General features: G+C 40.3%; 1 protein-coding gene across 1 annotated transcript; it reads right to left on the bottom strand.

Moving 5' to 3' along the window:
- On the bottom strand, window positions 1-17,262 carry arhgap25 (Rho GTPase activating protein 25). The gene is made up of 11 exons (XM_085474527.1): window positions 16,870-17,262; window positions 12,610-12,812; window positions 10,473-10,560; window positions 10,194-10,307; window positions 7,675-7,879; window positions 4,067-4,199; window positions 3,866-3,939; window positions 3,551-3,672; window positions 3,019-3,173; window positions 1,167-1,711; window positions 1-746 (listed from the first exon to the last, which is right to left on the bottom strand). Exons 1-11 carry the CDS (start codon window positions 16,931-16,933, stop codon window positions 548-550), a joined length of 1,902 nt encoding a protein of 633 aa, XP_085330653.1. The 5' UTR covers window positions 16,934-17,262; the 3' UTR covers window positions 1-547.
- Between the last annotated feature and the right edge of the window lie 1,563 nt (window positions 17,263-18,825).

Here is an 18,825-nt window from a genome sequence, read left to right as displayed (position 1 = left end):
TATCTGTCCCGATGTTCCTTAACTTTCCTCAAGAAAGATTTTTTTTCTGTTTTCTGTTATTAATTTGTTTGAACTGTGGGGGTAACACAACACATATTGGTACAAAAAAGCTTGAATGAGCTGTAAGATCATTTTGCGCATCGACAGACACATTTCAATTTGTGCAACTTTATTAATTTACCACTGAAATGAAACATGTTTGAATGACACACACTCTTTGTACTCTCTAACATTCATATTAGTTAAAGTCCCGTTATCCTCGGATCAAAGGGTTTGAGCAGAGTTGATGCCTGACCCTAGATTTCCATGCAAGTAATTCATGTAAATGTGTTCTGTATGACAGTTACACCAAATGAAGGCAATTCATACAGTGACGTGACTGTTGCAAACGGGAGGATCAAACATGTCCTTAAAATAAACACAAATATAATAGTCAATAATTTATCTATAGGACCAAACGGTGACTCCCAGTTCCCGTGTTAATGGATGAGGCTTCCCTTGTTAACAGGATCATAAACCCACATGTAAGTGAATCTCAGAATTACGTTTAAGTAGGAGCTTTCTCTCTCATGAGGAACTGCTGAATGTCTCTTTGCAGCTCGCCGTTGCGTCTCTGGGCCTCGTCTCTGCTGCGTTCTGCATTTTTTAGGCAGATCTCCAGAGCGGCCACACGGCGGCGTTCAGCCTCCAGGGCCGACTGGAGCTCTGCCACGGTGGCCTTCAGTTCCTTGTTCTCCTGCTGCAAACTGCAAGAGGCAATGACAGACATAAACAGGTTCACATGTGCAGTAAGAAAGGCAAAGGAAAAGCTAAGCTGTGCCAGGAAGAGTTTCTGCACCGGCAGTTTTCCCTCCAAATAACTCACGTCAGTTTTGTGTGAACACATGGACTTGTTTCCAGTATAAATAAACTCATTTTAAGTTTCCAGGAATCTAGTTCAATTTATGTTTATTATACTCCAGGGTCTGCTTTGCTCATATAAGATTCTCTCACATTGAATCCAGGCTCTAAGTGTTCTGCAACAGCACATCTACACTCTACAGTTTCGGGGTAGAAATTGAGCATTTCATTTCAGTATTTCTAAAACATTTTATTTTAGGAAAATTAGTGTTTAATGGCTGAAATGGTGGGTCAGGGTGTCCATGTGACTCTTTTGCTAATCTCACCTGTCTAGAAGTGGCTGCCCGGGGTCTTTCTTCAGCTCTGGCATGCTGTTGACCTGTGGAGGAGGACTGCTCACTGGCGTGGTGTCTACACTCTTCTTATTAGAGAGCATCCGGGGATACTGGAAGTCACTTTCAGGGGTTTGCGGCACAGAAGTGGAAGAAACTAAATTCTCACTCCCCCTCCGAGTGGTCAATCTGTCCTCCTCCTCTTTGTTACTCATTGTAGACCCCCCGAAAAATGATCCTGACGTTCGCAGGTCTAGGATTTTAAAAATGTCCTCTGACAGCGTGCCGCTCTTCTCGTCTGTGCTTTCCTGGATCCGACTCCACCTGTTGAGGGCTTCGGTCTTGGCTGCCATCCCGGTGAGCGGGCAGTTGAAGGTGGGGAGGGTTTGGGTGCGTTTGCGGGGGCTTCCGAGCCAGTCATCTACAGAAGGAGACAGAGGTTCCTGCAGCGAGGTTTTGGGGCTGTGGTCTCCCCTGAGTGGACCCGGACTGTCATTGTCCTCCTCCTCCGGAGACTCAGACAGACATGCGTCACCCATCTAACACAAACACAGAGAACACAGACTGATTACACATACAGAGATTTGCTATTTGCTGACAACATAGGCCTAAATTTCTTATTAAGCTATTATCATCCTCAAATGTATCCATGTAGCAAAAGTACTCTACCTCTCGGTCAATTTACCAATAAGAAGACCATTAGTAACCATTAGCATAATAACAGTCACAGTCTTACATGTCATACAAAGACACAGGAATTAACACCAGAGTCGATCTGGACGTCTCCATCTGCATTATTTATTTATTTATTCATTAGGAGCCCCATTAGTTCCGCCTTAAAGCACAACTAATCCTAAGTTTTCTGCTCTTTGTTCTATATGATCTCAGTGACAGTGACAGCATCCCTAACATGATCCTCTCAAGCACACAGCTCAGGCTTTAACTCGTTTCCTGTTTAAACCTGTTGTTCACGAGGGGCAGCCAATCAAGAGAAAGCTGACTTAAATTAAGAGGAAAAGGAGCAAAGACAGAAGAAGAAAGTCCAGACAATGTAAGGCCTCACCAAAGTCATGCATGAGAGAGACGAGGATTATTCTGATCAGTTAATCATGCAAAGATAGCCTAGCAGTGTCCAACAATAACATATAGAGCAGAGAATGAAGAGAATAAGTCCCATCAAACCAAATACATACACATTAAACACATATGAACACATAAGATGTGGACAGTGGAATTCCACTGTTTCTTTGTTTCTTTGTTCTTTACATGAGAAGACTGGAAAACTAAAAAGAGAATGGCGAGCTAGCCCAGCTTTGTTTAAGGTACAAACATGTATGTCCTGTCACCTCAACAGCTCAACCATTACCGCATCACCACGATCCTTGTGTACTTATTTGACATAAAGCTTCTTTCAGCTGCTCCCTTATTCACAAGAGGCCACCACAGAGGACAGATCTGTGTGTTTGATTTGGCAGATTTTGAAGCCAGCTATTCTTCCTGATCCTCCCAGTCTCTCCTCCTGGTCCCAGGGTTTCTTCACAGTGTGGAGTAGCTGTGCCAAATAATCACTGTACTACATGAACAATCTCCTGGATCCACTCGTATGTTTATCATATCGATGTCACGTGTCAAGTATTTCCCAACATCAACCAGCCACCTGGTAATTGCCATTGTTCTGTAGCCACTTTTGTTAATAAACTAGCTCTGTTGTTTGTCACATATATAAATTCTTATGAAAAAGCTAGTTTAAATATTTTATAAATTCAAATTTCAGTAAAATAATGAGTCATTTTGACACACTAACAAGCTCGTTGCAAAAGCCTAATGTGCGGCTAAAGGCTCGTACCTCTGCAGACTCCCAGCCCACAAAGCTTCGGGGAGCATTCTTCTGGCTCTCTGCCTTGTTTGAAGGAGAGGGGGGAAGCACATCTTTGGAAAGAGGAAACAGAGTCTCATGTCGTCTGATCATCACCGTCATCAGCTTCTGGATCTGAGGAGTCGCTGTGAAGAACAGAAATGTGAAAAGATTATGATCAAAAGCTCTTATCTTTTGGCTTTTATTCTCATTTTTGATACACTTTCTTCAGTCTTCAATATTTACTTGGATGGGTTTATGCAATTCAGACAGATCGTTACAGAGACATGAGATCACTGGTTGAAAAAAGGAGCCGAAAACAAGCAGAGGTAGAATCTACTTGGAAGTAGATGTGCTAAATATTACAAAAGTATCTAAATGGTACACCAAGACTGGTTTATCTGAGCAAACACACTGTTGTTGTCTCTTGTTGTTGCCTAATATATCTAACAGAAACACAGCTGAAACTGGGGTCTTTTAAGATGAACCAAAACAGGTACATCAGTGAGCTGTGTGTCCTCACCCTTCATCACAGTGATAGGATCTTCTATCTGAGGTTTCAGCAGGTTGATGCCCATCACAGTTGCCAAGTTCTCCACGTTCATCTTATTCACCTTAGAGTGTAGCTGTACCTCAAACAAGAACCTGAAAAACAACAGGACACGTAACCAGACACAGGATAGTATGTCTCAGACCGAGAGGCTGATCTCAAAACAACACTGGGGTGATGGACCAGAGGGTCTCTGTAGGATCTGGTAGATGTACGGGTGTCTTTCTTTTAAACATATTAAGTTATTTTCAAGTTTGGATGTAATGACGTCCTTCAGCATCTACTCACCGACAAACGTAGCTGAGAAGATTGTAGTTTACTCTGGGGAGCAGAGCAATTTCTTTGTTCAACCTCTCCCAGCCCTGAAAACACATGCAAGCAACCAGTTTAAAGGATACATACGCTCAAAACATCAGAGGATATCCACTTCTTGTCCACATGTACGCTCAGCTCTGTATTCATCTTGCAGTGTGTTTAAATTAAGTGCACCTCAGAGCTGGTGGAGTCCAGGAGGTTGGTACAGTCCAGGAAGTCTTGGTACTGACTCCAGGGGACCACAGGTTCAGGCAGCTCCCGCAGGTACAGCTTGAGTAGTGACGCCACCGTGTGGACATCTGTGTCGCTGTGGCAATTTAAACGATACTCATTACCCAGCGAGAATAAACCATAGGCATGCAGATTGGCTGACTGGTGTGGAAGCTCTTGAGTTTATCTGCACATCATGAAAGGCTTTGCACAATTATGCTTTCAATCACACTAAGATATGTGTAAATATTTTCTTGGACGGACAAATAATCTTGACATGGTGGTGTGTAGCATAAACAGGGTCTGGGTCTCTTGTACGGAGTTTGCTGTTGTAACTGTGACAAGAGTGCAGTTCAAGAGGGAAACTCGAGGCCTTGCCTTTGATTTTTGTTGCAAAGTATCTGTCGGTTGGCTCAAAACTCATGTTCCCTGACTCTACTCACATTAGATTACAGACAAACAAGCAAGTTAAGTTAAATGGATGTTTTCATCTACAGTTTTCTGTCGGAGGAGCTTGTGATGTTGAGTAATAAAGGCGTCCTCCCCTGTGCCTGCCAGAACAGGATGTGGTATCACCCTCAGCTCTGAGCAGACACAAATCTATCAACTTCTCACTACATCTCTCTCATCTCTCCTTGCTTTCTCAGAAGAAGAAGAAGAAAAAAAGAGCTGATGCTGTTGATTGATTGAGGTTAGGATATTCGTCTCCTTTTATGGAAGTGGCTCTTATCGAGACAGCTAAATTTGTTTGAAGCACATTTACTGCGTCTTAAAGTTTCTTTAAGATGTGATAATTAATTCGTGCCATAACAACTTTACACTCACTATTTCCTGTGAATTCTATATGAAATTCATGCTGCTGTCCTTTTCACGGGACTGCTGTGATGAGCTAAATGCACCCAATGATTCATTAGCTTATATAGTAGCAAAACGTGAAGTAATTTATCAATCTTTCACATCATTGTGAAGACATTTTGGCCACTCTTCTTTACTACATTGTTTAACTTCATTAAGGTTTGTGGGTATTCGTTTATGCACAGCTCTGTTAAGGTCCTGCCAAGCATTTCAGTAGTGTTGAGATCTGGTCTTTGCCACTTTGCTTCATTCTTTTCTGTTTTACCTGCTGCTCTAGAATACTTTGGTATACAGAGGAGACTATGGTTGACTCAATGACTGCAAGGTGCCCAGGACAAGTGGCAATAAAACAAGCCCAAGTCATCACCCCTCCACCAAACATGGCCAAACATCTCCACATTGTTGCAGAAGTGGTTGTTTCAGATGCAACTTTGCAAAGCTGGGCTGTGCTACCGAGGACTTTTTAGAGAGAAGAGGCTTTCTCCTGAGAACACTTTCAAGCAGCCATACTCGTTATGTTGTGTTCTCAACATATAATATGCTAACTGAGGCCTGTAGAGACCGAGATGTAGGTTCACCAGCTGACACTCAGGGCAGGACCCGCACCATTGGCGCACATCCGGCCAATACAATCGGGCCATTATTCGCTTTAGTCCTGGGAAGATTGTGGTATTGTGTTAACACACCTGAATGCTCGAAAGTTTCTGCATTTATAGATGTGCACACACTTGCTGATAATCAGTTAATCAAATCTCCCATTTTTAAGTAAGATCATTGAAAAAGCAGTTTCTCAACAGCTCAATTACTTCTTAAAACAGAATAACTGCTACGATGCCTTCCAGTCAGGTTTTAGACAGAACCACAGCACTGAAACCGCTCTGACAAAAGTGTTTAATGACATATGTCTGAACACAGACAGTGGAAAAATGTCAGTCCTAGTTTTACTGGATCTCAGTGCAGCATTTGATACAGTTGACCACAACATATTACTCAAACGACTGGAGAACTGGGCAGGTCTCTCAGGAACTGTACTAAACTGGTTCAAAACATACTTAGAAAACAGAAAATACTTTGTATCAATAGGTAACTTCACATCCGAGCAGACAAGTATCACATGTGGAGTTCCCCAAGGTTCCATCTTGGGACCCCCTCTGTTTAACATTTACATGCTCCCACTGGCACAGATTATAAAGAACAACAAAATAAACTACCACAGCTATGCAGATGACACACAAATATATATCACAATGTCACCAGGAGACCGAGGCCCTGTACAGGCTCTTGGTAAATGCATTGAGGAAACTAATGACTGGTTGTGCCACAATTTTCTCCAACTAAACAAAAACAAAACTGAGGTAATAGTCTTTGGCGCCAAAGAAAAACGATTACAGGTCACCAGAGAACTTCAATCTATACATCTAAAAACCACAAACCAGGTGAGAAATTTGGGTGTAGTGATGGATGCAGACCTAAACTTAGAAAAACACATTAAGACAATAACAAAATCAGCTTACTATCACCTCAAGAATATTTCAAGGATAAAAGATCTGATGTCTCAACAGGACCTGGAAAAACTAGTCCATGCATTCATCTTTAGTAGGCTTGATTACTGTAACAGCATCTTTACAGGTCTACCTAAAAAATCAGTCAGACAACTACAGCTCATTCAGAACTCTGCTGCTCGAGTCCTCACTAAGACCAAAAAAGTGGACCACATCAGTCCAGCTCTGAGGTCTTTACACTGGCTGCCTGTCCGTCAGAGGATAGACTTTAAAGTTCTGATGCTGGCCTATAAAGCTCTGAATGGTTTAGGACCAAAATACATCAGTGACCTCCTGACCCAGTATGAACCTTCCAGATCCCTCAGGTCATCTGGATCCGGTCTTTTATCAGTTCCCAGAGTCAGAACCAGACACGGAGAAGCTGCATTCAGCTTTTATGCTCCTTATATCTGGAACAAACTCCCAGAAAGCCTCAGATCAGCTGAAACACTCAGTTTATTTAAATCCAGGTTGAAGACTCACCTGTTCTCAGCTGCATTTGAATAAAGCACCAAATCCACACTTTTAAGCTTAAATGTCAAAACTTACACTAACTACTGATCTTATCTATTTCTGATTTTATCTGTTTTGATTTTATATACTGTTTTGTTTGTTTGTTTGTTTGTTTGTTTGTTTGTTTGTTTGTTTGTTTGTTTGTTTGTTTGTTTGTTTGTTTGTTTGTTTGTTTGTTTGTTTGTTAAGTGGGTTTAGAGCTCTGGGTAGCTCCCCAACTGGGTCTAGACTGGGTCTAGAGAGTATTTTAAATTCAGGGAATTTAAAATAGAAAGTAGCTCGTCCACAGAAGGACTGGTAGCTCCCCTTACGATAAGGGTTCAGATCGCGCGAACAGGTGTGAAATATGTGTGTTTAGTTAGTTTGTTTGTTTGCTTGTTTTAATCAATTGTAAATCATGCTTTTTATTTGTTTTTGTTTCTAATGTCTCTGTAAAGCACTTTGAATCACCTTGTTGTTGAATTGTGCTATACAAATAAATTTGCCTTGCCTTGCCTTGCCTAATCAAGTTCATTTGATTAGCAGCACCTGGCTGCCACTCATCCTACCCCATAATTCCTATGGAAGCTCGAAGATGTGCTCAGTTTTCCAGGGTCAGATGCAATGATAATCTCATATCTCCCATGTCTTAAATGACTATAGAGAGAATAGTGAGGTCATTACCTGGGGAAGGAGGGCCTCTCTCCTGCATCAAAGGCATCTCTGAACTGTTTGACAGCATTATCCTGACCAGGGAGGCGGAAGATCCCCTCTTCGTCCAGCCCATGTTCTTTGATGAACTCCACGCACTTCTGCACCAGGATTGGGACCATTTGAGGTCCGAAGCGCTGCTCATATGTCACAGTGTCCATGAGACTCTTTCCAAACACTGCAGACATACGGAGAGCAAAGATATTTGGCATACTTAGATAAATGATTTATAAAACAGCTATTGTCCCTTTTCATGTTAGTGAACAGGTGATCGTAGGGCAATGCTTAATGCTTAATCACTCGATTTGGTTGAATAAAAACATTTATATCGAGAGAACAATTCTCATTTCTTTACATTTCTTAAAAAAACATTTATTTTTGACATCAGTTTTCTTTAAATTTGCACACAGCAGGAAATAATCAGTTTCAAACACATTACTAGAAATACTCCATAGTTTCGAGTACAGGAGTTTCCAGCTCACAAGCGTGAATGCACTCAAATATGAGCTGCTCAGTTTTCACACTAACATGATATGACTTGACACATCACACAGACTTTATACTGGGAAGGTTAAAGACCAGCAGAAAAACCCAATATTACTGCATTTTAAATTACACCACTATAATCTTTTGGCTCTAAAAATCTGGATTGAGCTGCAACAATATTTTTGCCTACTAATGAAGCTGTTAAGTAAAATTAGCCTGTGAATATCACTCACAGATATAAATGTGTAGACCTTTATTAATAACATGACTACTCTACAGTAGGATATTTATGGATATTTGGTATTTGAACTGTCATTGAAATAATATCACACTTTGTTGTGGTGAAATTATAGAACTAAGATAACTAAAACTGCCTCCTGACCTACTGTTGTATAGTGGAGGACAGAAAAAACCTGCAGCGGGTGGTGAGAGAAGCAGAAGCACACTAAGTCCCCATCACGAACATCTACACTGGCAGACTCCAGCAGAAAGCCTGCAGTAGTCAATGATTCCTCTCAGCCTGGTCATTCCTTTTCTTTTACCCACACCCTTCTAGAAAGTGATACAGCTTCTACAGCTGCAACTAAACCTTCTACAAGCGTCAAATGTGTCTTCTCTGAAGAACATATGATCTGTCCCCACTTTGAACTTTACTACAGCAACACTCATCTGACCCCATTTGACACTACATTGCATATACTATATATATATCTTTTAATCATAAAGATGATCTTATCTTATAATTGCTTAATTTTTACAATTATCTTTCACCATAAAATATAGGAACTGTGAAATCAAGGTAAACAATTGTCTATTAGCATGCATCAGCCTCCTTCAGAGTGGCTATGAAGCTATGCATGGCCCTTTGAACCTGAAATTGTGCAAGTGAATCAAATTAAAAATGGCCTAGTTTGTCAAATGAAACCGAGAAATTGTGTAACTCTGAGTGGATGTCCTCGATTTAGCAACTATCATGCTGGCTGTTCTCTTTCTTTTAGCCCCACATGGATACTTGTCAGAAAACGCAGTGCACTTGCTCTGAAAATGACTTTCATTATTACTATTTGTTACTGCAGATGAAGTGTAATAGTAAGTCAAACGCAAGCAAAACTGCCCCAGCAATACTGACTTCTCTGTTATCCTCGGTGAGTTTACCCTTTTGGATTTGGCATCCATAGCTTGGGGAACTAAAGATTGACCATTGCTGTGTTATTTTAGTCTGACAAAGCTTTTTTCAGTTTGTGAGCTTCATATTTCATGAACACAAGAATGCAGAGAACCATTGGCAACAAACATAATGCTTTAAAATGTTTCCCATTTTCAAGGTTTCTGTCAAAACCGCAAGGATTTACTGACTGACATGAGAAAACAGCTAGTTTGATTCTGTCTGATGCTAGGCTCTAGCCTCGGCTAATCTACCTTCAAACACTACTAATACAAGACCTTAAAATAAATATCACGTTGTTATAGCAAATGTTTTTTCAGCTATTAATTAATAAGTGACTTTTATGTATATATATGCTTGTTTATATTGTGCTATTCTTAGTTAGTGTACTGTCTGTCTTTGTTAATGTTTGTTTATAATGCAGCACTGTAATGGAAAATAATTTCCAATAAAGTATTCTGATTCTGATTCAAATATTTTGAAATATTGTGTTTTTATGGGTAGGTAATATGTTTTGACTACTAGCTAGATTGATGACTTCCTCTTTTACACGAAGCTTAGCAAAGCCTTGCTGACATGGATGTTTTTTTTCGTTTTTTTGTTCGATTAAGTGTTTTACTTTTGGACGGTGCCAGGCTAGCTGTTTTCCTCTGTTTCCATTCCTTTTGATTAGCTAAGCTAAACAGCAGCTGACTGTAGCATCACGTTGTCAAAGGTCAAATATGAGAGCACCGTTAGTCCACTTATCTCAGCTGAATTTGCCGACAACGTCCAAGTTTTTAATTTCATTAGTCAAACAGGATTGTTTCAGTTTAATAATCTTTGACAGATTTTACTGAACCTCCACTTGTTGGCGCTCCGATGACTCTGCGCAAGGTGCGCACCCACTCCTCCATGTCACTCTGGGAGTTTGCCATCAACACATGGGGACATCGCTCTCTGTCTCCAGTTGAGCCTGTCAAACAAACAGGAAACAAGAAATATAACAGGAAATATAAAAAGGTTTCTGCTGTCCAATGACAATGAAGGGATTCCCCTAAAAAAAAAAAAATCCTCTTTAGGTCTTGGAGTAAAAATATCATGTAAGGTCTCAATTGTGAGTGTTGAGTGTGTTACTTACGTGGTATGATCTCAAAGAGGTACTTTCCAGGGTCATCTGAATTCGGGGGGAGTTCGTTAACTTTACTGAAGCGCAGCTGGATGACTCCCTGCAGGCCAGATCACATAAGCACAAACACACTCAGAATTGTAAAGTCCTTCATTGCCAAGAACCAACCAGCACAATTCACACACATACTTACATTTACCCTTTAACAAGCAGTTGGTATTCATGCTGTGTGTGCAGTGGGAAGGCCTAAACAGGTGCTTTTGTTGCTTATTATTACTATTTAAATGCTTACAAGCTGATGTAGTTTAAGATGCATTAATGTTCACTGTTTATGACAGAGAACTAACAGCCCTAGCCTCTGTTTTCACTTCCTCTATCTACCATTACCCTCAACCCCCCTAAGTATTAAAACTAAAACATTATTAAAACAGAAGGCTTTTGGAGTAAATCCTCAATTTTGTGCTTTTGCAGGAGACAAATCACTTACAACAGAAGAGGTTAGGAGCAGCTACAGCTGGCAACATGCAGTCCTAATTACATTTTATATCTAAGGAAATAAAACGCTGCTTTGTTTCTTCTTGTTTCACACCTTGATATGGTTGATAACTTTGACCACTTTTTGCTACACCAGTTTCGCTGCAAACAAAACTACGTTTTCAGAGCTCAGACAATAATAACAATTTGCTTGCCTTCATTTTATAATGAATACCAACATGTAGTTACGGTTAAGTTACAAAGTGCTCATTAAGTCGACTCAACTACCTTATTAAGAAGTTCAATTCCAGTAGGATTTTAAGCAGTATAGTAGTTTTCAATTGCTATAGACGGTGATGAGTAATTTAATCATGCACCTTTGCAAAATACCATAATGTAACTATTGAAATGAGAATGCAAATGAGTCTTTTCAATTGCATGACAAGCAGTGATAGACGTAGATAAGCATCAGAATAATGGGTTGAGGTTTGGAGTGCAGGTCTTTATTTTATCACTGAGCAGAGCGTGACTGTGCACACTTCTTTCTGCTAACATAGCAGCTATCGATCCATCCATCAGACACGGCATACTTAGTGTCAGCTTTGCGATTCTGACTTGAAGGCAGATAAAACAGAACCTGAGCATCTGAGCTGCGAGTGGAACTGATGCCTGGTATTTCAGCTAACATCCAAATCTGGAACTTCCCTGACACACCCACACAGGACACTACAACATCAGTGGACATCAGTGGAAAGTGCTGACTGTGGCAGACAAGCAGACGTTGGTTGGCTGCTGGCTTTTAGCCAATGATTCCATTGGTAATAGCGTGATGTGCACGCTAACGCTGAAACATTAGAAATAAACGGAGCAACATTTTACGTTTAGGCACTGATATATATATAAATATAAATAACCTCTTTATGCAACTCAAAGGAAGGAAGACATTTTAAAGGAATTTTTAAGATACTTTTTCTCGCATCTTTTTTATTTCTTTGAGCGTTTGCGATTACAGTACAGGTTAAGCCGGCTATTACAATATAAAACATGTAATTATTTATGGCATCATCTTTCTGAAGGTTTGCTTTTTGGCCCAGACAGAGCTACAGCATACCAACAAAACTTAGCTTTTTCAGAGATGAACGTTACAGATGTATACATGCAAAACGTGGCTTTAAATCAAACATAAATGTGCAATATTAAAATTCTTTCAATGGCAGAAGGTCTTTCATGTGAGGCTTCCTGCATCAGTTGTTTTCTCTACAGGAAATGTGTAAGGTTAGCCACACAGCTAGCAGTAAGTTTGTGGTCTTAATTAGACTTGATAAAAGACACATTTCTTATTAACGGATGAATTCTTCTACTAACGTGTGCATTTAATTATGAATAAATGCATTTATTGCAAAAATAGTTTATGTGACAGGAATGATGATTCGGTTTTATCTGTGCTTATCTCCACGCTTAACCACTGCATAAAAGAAGCGTAGCTTCAATAAGAAACTGGGACATGGAAATAACTTTGATGTCTTGTCATCATAAGAACTTCTTTTAAATACATAAATATATATAACATGTGAATGACTTGTTTTGGAAGTGATTTTATTCTAACAAAGGCCAAAGTGGATATAGAAATGAATAATTTTGAAAATCTGGATTAATCTGGTAAGGTCAGCCTTACCTGGACAGTAGTCTCCTTATCATCTTTGTGGTAAGTCAAAGTGCTTCCTCTCAGAACAAAGTAGCGCTGCTGCCAGTTCTTCACTAAAGACCTCTGTTGCTTCTTCAGCCAGCCGGCCTTCAGCGGCCTCTCCATGGACCTGTAGGAGCGCGGCGAGCCCTGGCCTGGGCCTCCCTCTCCAGGTATCACACTCTTGGACCGCGCTGCCAAACACCACAAGGAGGCAGCTTGTAAAAACGTCAAGAACAACAGCGCCCAGCGTGCTGTGTCACAGCCAGAGCGATGAAATATTACCAAAACACCAGCGGTACTCAACTTCAGCAGAGCACTTCCTCTTTTTTGATATGAATATGCATCAGCCTATCAGGGCTGAGACAGCAGCTCGCTGTATACTATTTTTGTTCCTCAGCTATTGAGTTTCAAGCTGACAGGAAACTGCTGGTCTAAGCTGACCAGTTTCCTGTGGAAGGTGCATGAATGCAGCTGTGATTGTACTAACATAAATAGCAGTAGACTGACCACCAAACAATATGATGGAAAGGTTAGTGGTTAAGTTATGGACAGATAATGTCACATCACCTGTGACACTAGAGAGCACGAGGAGTGATGAAAGAACAAAGGTGACGTGTAGGCGGCCTAGTGAGCACAGACTAAACCACAGACGGTTTGAGTCCCAGACAGCGAGGTAGGACCAGAGATAGCTGGACTGAGACTGAGCCCATTTTCTCAGTGTTTCTTTAATTCTCTGTGTCTTGTTAGGCAAGATGACAGAGTAAAAAGAGAAGGAGAAGGGCCACAGTGGGGTAAACAGGAAGTAGCCACATCATTGCCGGAGGCCTGGTACACTTTGAAGGTCTCCACCTACAAGCTTTAGAGTCCTTTGGTCTCATTTTAATAGCACCACCCTGATTAGTGGAAAGTTAAAGTTGAGGAAATGTGAGCCCACACACATCGACTGATGTCACACCCCACCCTCAGCTGACAAACATAAAGTTCCTTTAATGTCACTTCATATCGTGACTAGCCAGATTTCCACAGCACCTCAGAGATGTGTCCAATAACCACTATTTAGAAGATATTTGCGATAAATCCAACACTTTCAAGTCAAGATGGACTCGGGGAAGTATGATGCTCAGTTTTACACAGACTGTGAAGAGTTTCATATCGAACTGATAATTGTAATTTTACCAATTTACATATTTCTGCTCAAGTGTATAAATGTGACTACCATCAATAAATGTAGTTGCCTAGCCTCGTTTTATGACGGCTTGTGATCAGACCGGATAAAAGTAGGACCAAACAAATACTTACAATAAATATTTTACTTTAAAAGCCTGATTCTTTTCAAAGAATACTTTATATGTTGTTGCCATAAGCTAGCTGAGGAAACTGATCTCATTCTTATAGTTTTGTGCTAAATAGAAGTAAGACACCACCAAGCATGAAACCAGAAGATGGGACAAAAGCTAGCCTGTCCCAGATCATGTTTTTTAAACTGGCTTTGTTTGCTTGTTTTTTTGTTAAACTGGAAATTGTTGTAAATGCCGATATATTACAGTGTAGCAGTGACATTTATAGTTTAACTCTCTGTAGAGCCAGGTTAACCTTTTTCCCTAATCTTTATCCTGGCAAAGCATTAGCAAACAAAGCTTGCTAATGCTAATAAGCTAACTGGCTCTCAATTAAACTTCATACTCAACAGAGAGACATGAAACCCTTCAAACTTGCTAATTATAATGTTGTACAATTACAGAACCACCTTTAAAAAGATCACTGTTGTGTTATATAATGAGGATTATGGAGCTAGTGAAAGTATTTATGTTTAAGAGAACTTGACTGGCTATTTTCTGCAAAGTTCCTCTAAAGTCAGGGTTTGATCACAAGCTACGAGATATTTCATTCCCTGGTACAATTTATTTATTATTAGTGAATTATTTTTAAAAAATCATTTACAGTGCTGTACAGAAGTCTTAAGTCATCCCATTTCTTCATCTCATTTCTTTATATTCTATTTTCAAGGAGCTGAATTTCCTTGTAATTTGGTCTTGAGCAATAACTCTCTGACGTTAGAGTCCAGTCCGTGAACCTATTTTTTAATCCACTTAACACTGACCTATAAGTAATTCCAGCATAAAAAAGGAACTTAATTCCAGGGATGAACCACAGTTGTGTGTAGATATAACAGAACCAATTTTAAATGTTGCTTTAGGCACTTCTCTGCAGGCCTGCCACAGAAACACAGGATTTGTTCCCATTTTTTATTGAATATATGCCAAATGCCAAAGATAACTCACCCTGACAGGCACAAAACAGTATATTTCACCAACAAAGTGATTCCCTAAGTCCTTTTAGCTACAAACATGACGCTATCAGTCATGGATTGGTCTCCCCGTGCCCGGATGGCCACATTATTGAATCAGTGTGGAATTATCTTGACCTTGGAATTATGTAGGGAGCAGAACAAAAAGCAGCCAACATTAAATGTCCTTAAAGAAGACTAGAGAATTCCTGAAGACAGCTTAAAAAAAATTAGAAAGCTGCCTAAGACAGTTCAAGCTATGTTGATGCCTATTGTGAAAGTCATGCCAAACTGTATACATCTATGTAATGTTTGCACATTTTTCAGCAGAACTGCACTTTTACTTGCAAAATTCAAAGAAATAAGGGGTGGCTAAAGACTTTTGGTAAAGTACTATATGTCTCTGAGGATATGTCTGTGAAGGTTCTCAGTCACCCAGGTCATCGTAGTCTAAGGAGCTTGGAAAGAAAAGTGTCTGGACTTCTTTAAGTTGCTTGAAGACGTTTCACCTCTCAACTTAAAGAAGTCCAGACACTTTTCTTTCCAAGCTCCTTAGACCATACACAGAGAAGTTATGCAATGCAGTTTTAGCTTGCTGGTGCCCAATTTAAATGTCTGTACTTTAGGACTTTCAGAGGCTCTGCAGGTTCTTCCTTTGTAACACAAGTTAAACACCTTCAGTCTGAAGCTTCATATTTAATAGAGAGGCATTCAATGTTCTCATTTAATCCTGTAAAATAAGAACATCTTCAAAAATGTCAACATATGACATTTGTTAAAGGATTGGTAAGTACTTGGGTCAAATGCCTTATTCCTCATCATTAACATTGACTCTGAAGGTGTGTGTTCGACCTTTACAATACTTTATGAAAGGACAGATGCAGTATGACTGTGCAGACATTTGCACATCATACAAGCCTGCACTTACATATACAGTATGTAGGCAAAGTTACACAGCCACAGGAACTTAGCTCTTGCATCAGTTTCCTGTTGAAAGGCTGCATCACTTTAGTCCCAGAGCAAAAAGAAAAAGAAGCATCCACTACCTAACACAAGATATCTCAGGGTAGCATGAGGAGAATCATGAAGGGTCACCAGAGTTGAGGAAGTTCTACTTCCATACTGGCGCAAGTCTGGGATATTAATATCCATGTGAGGCAGATAAAATAGATGCCGCTCAGGCAGCTACTTCCTTCCACAGTACTGAACAACGCTGACACCAATGGCAGAAAAAAAAAAAAAAGATTAGAGTTAAAAAAAATTATGGTTACGACTGTACTGTAGAAACTCATCTAGTCACTGCTAGTGTCTGTGCTAACCTGTCGTGCCTTGAAAACCTGAGAGGAAACACCATTAAGTACTGCACTGATTCCACCCTGTGCAAACACCGCTGAGCACAGTATCAGTGGGTCTAGCACGCTGTACACTTTAAAAATATATCCTTGCATTAGCGTTGTTTGGTCAGCCGCTGGGGGCTACTCTGAGGCCCTCAAGAGAGGTGATGCAAAGTCTTAAAGCTTTTTGTGTAAATTGAAACCGTGAATTCTATGGTCTACGACGAGGGGTGTGTAAAACAAAAAAAAAGTGGGGTGTTAAGCAACTGTGGTCAACTTCGCCATTGTGCTTAAAAACCCACACAACCCCCTTGTTATGCCTTTGCTATCGGCTTGTTTTCTAGTATGAACCACCTTTGACTTCTTTGGTTATACCACATGTAATTATAGGCAAAGAAATCAAAGGGCCACTTTTTCTTCTACGAGGTACAAATCTTTGTTGTACAAGGTACAGATCTTGCGGTGTAAATGTGAATGTGATCCCTGATTTCTTGGAATGTCAGTTGGTCAGTTTAAAGTTTACACGTCATTAGATAAGAACAAAACTGTTTCGTTTCTAAAATTTGAAATGTAAAATCCTTGCATCTGCTCTGGCTGTCAGTGAACGCAGCACGGCCACTGGCTTACCTATGCGAGCTGTCTCTGCCTTGAGGGTGCTGAAGTCCCAGTTGCGAGGTAGTTTCAGAGACATTGTCCTTCATTCATGCCACGGGTCAGTGTTTTAGTTCGCACATGCACCTCGCCGGAGCACACACACACAGACAGACAGACAAACACACGCATACACACACTCAAACACACACACACACACACACACACAGAGAGAGAAAGAGGAGATCTCGCAGATCAAACTTCCTTCTTCCTGTGTGTTAATCTTCTCTTTTTTTTTTTCTCAGCTGTTCACAACGAGTCCCCTCGGGTTGCCTTTACTTCCGTGTTCTGATAGCTTACAGCAGAAATGGCTTCCAGGTTGTTTCACTAAAAAGGTGCAAAAAGTTCCAGGGCTTCATGTAGTGGGGAACTCTTCAAGTGGCTAATGCTGGATGGTGTCACAAGAAGAAGAGGGGAGAAAAAAAAAAAGCCACCGGCGTCTTCTTAAAGGAAATGGTTTGTACCTCTTGGTGTCACTCCCTTAGTGAGCATGTTGCTTCACAGCTCAGCCCTCACTGAAGCAAAAGTCAGTATTTACAGAGGTGTTGTAAATGCTGATTTTTACATCTAAGGTGAAAGGTTAGGCATCTCACAGTGGCCCACAAAATACTCCCGACTGCACTGATGCTCACTTGTTTAATGATGGAGTAACTATTACACAGCTGGGTGTAAGGAAGTCAACTAAATGCAACTAAATGGGGAAGAAGCCCAAGAAGGAAGAAACCAGTCACGCAGTAACCACTTTTTTTTTTTTTTTTTTTTTTTTAAATACCTTTTAATTTTCTCTGAAACAAGACAAAGCACATTTCCGCATCAAAAAGAGTACAGCTTTTCTCTAGACAATGTACAACGCAACACAAACCATTGCACATTTGAATAATTATATAGTGAACTCATATAGCTGTATAATAACTTCAAACCACAAAATATAACACAAGGCAGGAGGGGAGTCTACACAGCATGTGGGACAGACACATCTCTCCCATACATTCCTTTTTTTTTTTTAATTTCAAAGAGACTCCTGACTGAGCAGGATGCAAAAAAGCAAAGTGGCACTGTCTTGATAAAAGTAGCACAGAGGCGTATCCAACTGTAGGTGCCCGAAAACAGGGGAAGAAGGAAAAAAAACAACAACAAAAATCAGGTTTCTCTCTGAAAGTGGCATGATTATCTCTTAAAAATGACCTGCTTGTGAGCAAATCTCAACTTCAGGGGTTACTGGAATGTATCAAGCAGCAGTCAGAAAGGGTCAAACCCATCCACCCAGCACAGGAGCTCCAGCTCTCTCTAGTGGCCGTCTGCAACACCAGGCAGTGAAATGGCAGTACAGAGCTGCAGGCTTAAAAACTGTCGAAGGACAACGAGACAGTGAGGCTCAAAAAAACAAACAAAAAAACCCAACAAAAATCACAAGATATCTATTTCTGCTGAGACACTAGCTACCTGGAACCTACTAGAATGAGTTTCCACACTGATTCAAGTCACACTCCACGCAGAAGTGAACATACAATGGCTATCAGGGAAAAGGTTAAATAAAAACACCCAAATGTACTAATAAAGCCACAGCAAGAAAACACCTTTCTGTCATCTCTGCACTTTTTCCTATATGGCAATAATAATAATAATACTTTCAATATTACTCTAAGAAAAATACTAAAGAACACTCAAAATAGTCTTCCTAAACAGCCTCTTAATAAATGTATAATATAGTAACTTTCAAAACGGTTTGCTTAAATAAAACATCTTCAGAAAGACGGAGTAGCTGGATGCAGCACAGAAATCATGAATGGAATGACACAACACAAAGCCATGCCTGGGTTTACACAACGGCTCCTATGGGAAAAAAGGGGGACCCTTTTATAAATTGATTGCCGCAATCTAGATCTGGGTAGCAATAAAGTGCATTGCTTAAAAATATAACTTTTTCTTGGG

This window comes from Copadichromis virginalis, linkage group LG12 (genome assembly GCF_057382275.1).
Source record: "Copadichromis virginalis isolate Kocher_CV1m ecotype Utaka linkage group LG12, C_Virginalis_male_GT1.1, whole genome shotgun sequence".
NCBI classification, from domain to species: Eukaryota; Metazoa; Chordata; class Actinopteri; order Cichliformes; family Cichlidae; genus Copadichromis; species Copadichromis virginalis.
The sequence above is the reverse complement of the archived record's forward strand: the minus strand, read 5'-3'. Positions and strand labels throughout refer to the sequence as shown.